General features: G+C 33.2%; 3 protein-coding genes across 3 annotated transcripts in view; 2 read left to right on the top strand and 1 right to left on the bottom strand.

The window, feature by feature from the left end:
• Positions 1 to 680: 680 nt before the first annotated feature.
• Bm14696 (Uncharacterized protein) lies at positions 681 to 1,590 on the bottom strand (the record flags this gene model as incomplete). The annotated part of the gene is made up of 2 exons (XM_043076616.1): positions 681 to 772; positions 1,554 to 1,590. The coding sequence occupies 2 exons, from the start codon at positions 1,588 to 1,590 to the stop codon at positions 681 to 683; spliced, it is 129 nt and encodes a 42-aa protein (XP_042932550.1).
• A 1,214-nt stretch (positions 1,591 to 2,804) lies between these two features.
• Positions 2,805 to 5,972, top strand: Bma-nars-2 (Asparaginyl-tRNA synthetase, putative; the record flags this gene model as incomplete). Its single annotated transcript, XM_001902607.1, has 8 exons — positions 2,805 to 2,897; positions 3,220 to 3,447; positions 3,708 to 3,845; positions 4,172 to 4,252; positions 4,596 to 4,675; positions 4,823 to 5,048; positions 5,229 to 5,459; positions 5,715 to 5,972. The coding sequence occupies 8 exons, from the start codon at positions 2,805 to 2,807 to the stop codon at positions 5,970 to 5,972; spliced, it is 1,335 nt and encodes a 444-aa protein (XP_001902642.1).
• A 640-nt stretch (positions 5,973 to 6,612) lies between these two features.
• Positions 6,613 to 7,119, top strand: part of Bm296 (Rpp14 family protein) — a gene marked incomplete at both ends in the record, with an annotated part of 6,646 nt that continues 6,139 nt past the window's right edge. Inside the window, 2 exons of the mRNA XM_043076615.1 lie at positions 6,613 to 6,632; positions 6,976 to 7,117. Of these exons, the coding sequence (XP_042932549.1) occupies positions 6,613 to 6,632; positions 6,976 to 7,117 (162 nt within the window). The remainder of the gene's footprint in view (positions 6,633 to 6,975; positions 7,118 to 7,119) is intronic.

Below are 7,119 nucleotides of genomic sequence, written 5' to 3'. Positions count from 1 at the left end.
GTTTTTTTTTGTTTTGTTTTTTGCTAATTTTCCATTTTATTTGTTTTTTCTTACATGATGTCTTTGCAAATCATTCATTACTGTTATTATTATTATTTACTATTTATTATCATTAATATTCTTAAATTATTATTACAGTCTTACATGGCATAATATGGCAGTAATGACGTTTTGATCTGTTGATATAAAATATTCCATGTGTCTCATGCTCTTCATAATAAAAACACTATATTATATCATCTTTAAACATATCGCATAAAACTGTTTGATTTCAAAAACATGCTGAACTATCTTCTCTCCAAAAAATAAAATTAAGTGTATCAACTTTTTTTTCTCACATGTCAGAAGATATATCATTCAAAATATATTCCTCAAAATACAAAGAAAAAAAAGATTCTAACTGTTAACTTTTTTGAACCTCTAAAGCCTTTTCAAGCATTCAAGCGTGCAACGCCAAATACGGTGATTACAAATATGAGCACTAAATTATAAATTAAATGTTAGTAGGAGGGAAAAAACACTGATCGACTGATCGAGTTGCTAGCAATCTTGAATATTCGAAAATACACATATTTAAATTACTAATGTAGAAAAATATACAAACATGTTATGCTGTAACGTTCAGTGCAGTTAGAAATTAATTTTGCATAAAAGCTAAAACGTGAGTGGAAATAAGATGATTATTTAAATTGATCATTGCATACTTTCACCTTGCATTTTACGCAACTCCTGTAAAAAACCGACAAATTCAGAAACAGAAATCCGAGTATTTCTTAGTTTTTTTTCTCCACGCTGATTTCTTGTTCTAAATTCAATATTCACACATATTTTGCCATGCGTGTCCGCCTTATTCGAGCCAGCAACATTTACTAAAAACAATGCCGAATAGATGAGATGAAGAAACACTCGTGAAAAAATTATTTTTATGACAAAATATAGAAAAAGAAAAAAAGAATTCGAAAAACCCTATCAATTTCATTCTATCAAGGTTAATTTATACATGTAATTTATACACTATAATGCTGTTTTAATATCATCACTTATCTGAGCTAATGCTGACTCATAATCATCCTTTTTGAAATTAAACACGTTAATATTTAATTGTAAAGTAATTATGGAATAATCTGTTTAGGGAGAGATTCGAATTCCCCTAAGCATTCTTCAATGGATTTTTAAACCACTTTAAGATAATAGTTATTAATTTTGCTTCCCAATGTTTCAATCAATTTTGCTATATGCAAAAGGAACTTATTTGCACCACTCAAATAGTAAATGTGAAATAAAATTAAATGAAATGATAAAAAAAAGAAGCTATTCAAATAGTGCATTATGGCTTGTTTCCCTATAGTTGTTAAATAGATGTTTAGAGTTGTATCTTGTCTTAAAGCTCATCGTTAGTAAAGCTTCTTGAAGCAGTGTCTCATCATGCTGTGATTCTTATTATACTCGCATAATACTGATGTTCGTAATTTACTAATAATTAAAAATTTTTTAAAAGTTTAAATTTCAAAACAGTGTGGCACTCCATGGATGAAATATCTATTTGCACTTACCAATTAATGAATATCCAACACACTCTAATGTTTCCATTGATTAGTATACAGAGTTCGTTGATTTAGATTTAAATAAGCAATCAACCAAGCGTCATCTTTCTGCTAAATAGGTTGTTTATAAAAATGTGAAATAATCCTAAAAATCCATTATCATGAATCATACTTAAATTTGCTACCAGCAATCAGAATGATCTTCAAAGTCGCCACCAGAAACCGGAATAATTCTCAAACTAGCCACCAGAATCGGAATAGTTCTCAAACTAGTCACCAGAATCGGAATAATAATCAAACCAGTCACCAGAATCGGAATAATTCTCAAACTAGTTACCAGAATCGGAATAATTCTCAAACCAGTCACCAGAATCGGAATAATTCTCAAACTAGTCACCAGAATCGGAATAATTCTCAAACTAGTCAGCAGAATCGGAATAATTCTCAAACCAGTCACCTTCAACTGCATCGACCAGACTCTTTCCAAAACCGGAAAGAGGCCATTCTCAGTTAGCTGCTGAGACAGCTCATTGTTGCATATGGTACTAATGCAACATACTGCAACTCTGTTTCGGGGATGGATGAGATATAAGAGAGAGAGGAGGGAAAGCGGAGACTGATGAAATATACGAGGGGAAGCAGAGATTGATGAGATATACGAGGGAGAGAGGGGAAGCAGAGATTGATGAGATATACGAGGGAGAGAGGGGAAGCAGAGATTGATGAGATATACGAGGGAGAGAGGGGAAGCAGAGATTGATGAGATATGCAGGGGAGAGGGGGAGCACAGGTTGATGAGATTTGATAAGAATTTTGATGTTTAAAGAGAGGGGAAGGAGAAGATTGACGAGAATTTGTTAATAGAGGTGATGATAAAGGGACAAGGAGAAAGAGAGAGGGAGAGGGAGAGACTTGATAATTGTTATTAATCTTAGATATTATACATAAAGATCTGTAGAGGATGTGCTTAGAATCGAAAAATAATGCTATATGTCGTGCATAAATGAAGTGTTTATTTATCTTAATTTCTTTTTACTTTTGTTTTTTATCAGTTTCACTGATCAATACATCTTTCATTAGCTTCAAAAATTCTTATTGATATTCTGCTTCCAAATTATCTCTCAAACAGTATGGTTGAAGAGGATTTTTTTTACTAAATTTTTAAAATATTAATTCTAATTATAAGTTATTGCAGAATAGTAGATACAAAGGTGATATATGACAGATAAAATAGCTAACTTAATTTAGCAAGTGGAAAGAATGTCCATAAAAGCTGCTATCAAGTTGCTTCAATCACATCCTGTTTCGTCATTACTGCAAATAAATCAAAAATTAAAGGATATACGAATACAAGTTTGTAGTTTTATGTTTATCGTTGTGAAGGATGAATCAAGTCATATTGCCGTTTACTTTAGCGCAGAAGAGTATTTTTTATATTACATTAAGCCGGCAAATTCGTTTCGCTTAACTTTTATTTTTAGACTTAATTATAAATATATATATATATAAAGGCTTGTTTTTTTAAAGGAGATGTAATTGGTTTCGAAAAGGCCGATGTTTTCTGAATTATCTGTTAAATGCTCTCATTTATCACTTTCATTTCATTATAAATTAAAGATTTTTGTATCTTTGATTCTTCATTTTTTCCTCTTTTGAAGAAGCCGTCGGTTTTTAGGGATGGGCACGTCGAGTAGAAACACGTGGGAAATTCTTGTTTTTGCATGTCAGTGATGGATGTTCGTTAAAAACGATACAAGCTGTGGTACAGCGTGATATTTGTCCTAAAGTACCGGTTGGTAGTGCTGTGGATATCGTTGGTGATTGGGTAATGAGTAATGGTAAGCAACAAGGCATGGAATTGTTTGCTACAAATTGTGAAGTTGTTGGACTTCAGCAAAAAAGCGTAAGTTTTTTTTCGTACTTCTTCATACCGAAACTAGTTAGCTTCTCAATCATCTTCTAGCTGGTCCTGTCATCACATCATCATTGACGGAGACTTCTCATTGTTTTACTGATAGTTTACTGATTGTTGAATTATTAAAAAAAAGTTTCACTGCAAATAACTTTTCCGCTGACCCATAGTTTCAAACTTCCATTCACTAAAACTTGTTCAGTTCCACACGTGATTTCCATGATGTTGATCGCGTATTCTGCAAAGTTTAGTTCAGCGAATTGCCTACTGAAGAAAGTTGTGCGGATGTTACGCGTAGAAAATATCATTTACGAATGAAATCCATTCCATTCATGTGTCTGCTGCGGCTACGTTCTCGGCTAGACCAGTTGAGTCGATCTTTTTTCCAGGTTTCTTCCCATTATATTGTTATGGAACATTTACTGATTGTAAAAAAAAATAAGTGATTTTTTTACTGAGATAACGTGTTAGGAACAAGTACTTCTTTGTTCAATGAACCTAACTTATGTCTTTCCTTCTAATACGTGACTGCTGAGTTAAATATGTTTATCTCTCTGACTTTTTCCATAAATTAGTATATTTAGATCCGAAATATGATCCACGCTGGATCAGGTTGTACATCCTCTTATTGTTGGTACTACATTGTTAAGGAATATAAAAATGCTGAGTTCTTTATTTTTAGAATTGCATTAACTTGAAAAGATACTTTTTTTAGAAGGAATTATTCTTTCATGTGGATACACCGCTGTTAACTCATAATGACTGCGAAGGTGCTGGTGATATATTTATTGTTCAGGTATTAACGAGTATCTTTATTCTCTTTATCAATTATTTTATTAGACAAATGGGAAAATAAATAAATAAGAAAAGCGAGAAAATCAGTTATTAGGAAACAGCATCAGTAGAAAAGCGAAAATCTTCTTGAATCATATTTGCGGTCAATATTTTTCTTCCATATTTTTGTTCGACGGTATTTTGAGTAATATACTTAACCATTTGTTGAAGTATTTTGTTCCTTGATTCATGTATTAATGCCAAAGATATTCAAAAAATCCGTTCTTTATCAGTAATAACCATTAGGAGCCGGAAATCACAGTTGTCGCAAATCCGAACAATTAAAATGTTTCCCCGTTTTTCAGGCTGATAAACAAAATTATTTCGGTGATCAAGCAGTTTATTTGCCAGTTTCAAGCCAACTACATCTGGAATCCTTTGTTGGGTATGTTGAGTTGTATGTTTTTATTTTTATCGCATCCTCTATTTTGCAGTTGCTCCATATGTGTTATTTTCATCGAACAAAAATTCTTTAATTCCAAAAAATGCTTTTTCAGTTTGTGCCAATATTGATATATGTGATTTGTTGCAGCAGCCTATCGAAGGTGTACACAATAGCGCCTGCATTACGTGCTGACCATTCGCAGACTCGACAACATTTGGCAGAATTTCGAATGTTGGAGGCGGAATATGCGTTTGCAGATGATTTAGAGCAGTTATGCGATTTGGTGGAGCGTTATGTCAACTATGTGATAGATGGAATGCTTAGTTATGATGTGAAGGAAATCAAATCAATGATGCAAGTTTTTTGCAGCGGGGTCAGTTAGTTCTTCATTTTCAGTTAGTTCAGAAAGTTGCAAAAAGTGGCAGATTTGATCATTAAAACACTGAAAGTTTACGCGTAACACGAATTAGATTAGAAATTGCTTTGGTTAAATCTCGGCGATGATATTTTGGTTCAGATGCTTGATGATATCACAGTCTCACTTATCTTTCAGAATGCAGAAGTGCAGTCACTTTTATGGACTAATGGTTCTCGGAAGCCATTTCTCCGTATACAGTATGACGAAGCAGCTGCTATATTGCAAAGTAAGGGTGAAATGATACCTGGAGGACGGTTTAGCAAAGAGAACGAATTAACCATGGTGAAGCACTGTGCTGGGCCCTTATTTGTCCTCCGTTATCCATATACACAGAAGCCTTTCTACATGAAACGTTATGGCAATTATGTAAGTACTCAATTTTTCATTATATTTAATTAAATAGAAATCATGAAGTTTTTCTTTTCTCAATTTACTAACAACATGGTAAACTTCTGTATCGACAGATCTTATTTTCTTCTCGCTTTATTAAGACGGTTAGTCATGCATTAATATTTTCCAGTGAGAATCATTATTGTGACTTATCAAGATGCCCAACTCACGAATAGTGATGAGAGGAAGAAAAAATGGTTTTCATTAAAAATGTGATGTTATTTACTGCAGGCGGAATGTTTCGACTTGTTGGCACCATTTGTTGGTGAGCTAGCTGGTGGTTCTTTGAGGGAGCCAGATGCAGAAGAGCTCCGTCGTCGTGGATGCGATGACTCGTTGGATTGGTATTTGGAAATAAGACAGCATGGCCATCCACCCAGTGCAGGATTTGGCATTGGTTTGGAACGTTTCATGCAAGCCTTGTTTGGTATTCTAAACATAAAGGACACGGTAGCATTCCCGAGATGGTATAAGCATTGTCCAAGCTAATAATGGTATCACAAATGTCGGTCCCAAATAGGGTTGTTGAAACTGTCTTATTGTAGGTGTTTTCTCAATATGTTCTTTCTGCATTGAAAATTTTCACTATATATGTTTTCTTACCAATAAATTTTTGAGATTTCATAAAACATAAAGTCTTTAACTTTAAGATTAGGAAAACGCTTACTTGCTTTCAAAGTGTTTATAGATGAGAAGTGAAGCTATTGTATGAATTGTCTTTGGCCGATATGCTGTTTTGATTTTGCAAAGATTCACTTGTAAACTTCAGTTTGTTGAATAAATTAGGTTTTTTTTTCTTGGTTTTCAACTTATTGCATGCTTACTTTGGCGATATTTGCATTTTTTGGTTCTCGGACATTTCGTCTTTCTTAAATCGGATAATCTCTCATTGAATGACATTTTCATAGTCATTCAATTTCCAGCTTTTACCATTATGGTGACACGTGACGTCATGTCATGACGTATCCATAGATATGATTCCGTTGTCTGCCATTCCTAAACATGCGAGAAAATTGAGATCTGTTTTGGTTGAGCTGTATTACAGTCATTTCAGGAATTTGCCATTATTTCTATTGCTATAATATTTAATTTATTCTGAGAACAGTTCGCTTTTAAATTGGCGTTGGAAATGGTGAGGCTTAAAAACAGGTAACATTCTGGTAGTTTCTTTACCTCTTTTCATAAAGTGATGGGGACATATAGTGTTTTTCAAGAAAGCACAAGCGAACAACTCTGATATTTTTCTACAAATTCGGCGTGCTGGTTTTTCGTTTACTATAATTTCTTTTCCTCTTTAGTGTTGACAGTAATACCATCCAGAATTTTTAGTTCCCGAATCATTTTACAATATAACGTAAATGATTTGATTTCCATTGGTTTTTTAGTCTCAAAATATGTTTAATTTCACATATTGCCATTGGAGATGGTAAATAGGTTAGAATAGTAATTTTGATTTATTACAGAATCAGACAAAAGTTGAAATTTTTTAAAGATATGTTCTGATGGATATATTATTTGATGAAAAAGGTGGTATCGTAACAGAATCAGCTATTTATGTAGCACTCAGTAAACAGATTGGAATTCTTTTTGGGGATTATGGAATGGCAGCAGCAAAACTTTCACTAAGTGTTAAGGT

Source organism: Brugia malayi, assembly GCF_000002995.4.
Source record: "Brugia malayi strain FR3 genome assembly, contig: Bm_v4_Chr1_scaffold_001, whole genome shotgun sequence".
In the NCBI taxonomy this organism is placed as follows: Eukaryota; Metazoa; Nematoda; class Chromadorea; order Rhabditida; family Onchocercidae; genus Brugia; species Brugia malayi.
This window is presented reverse-complemented; position numbering and strand designations above follow the sequence as displayed.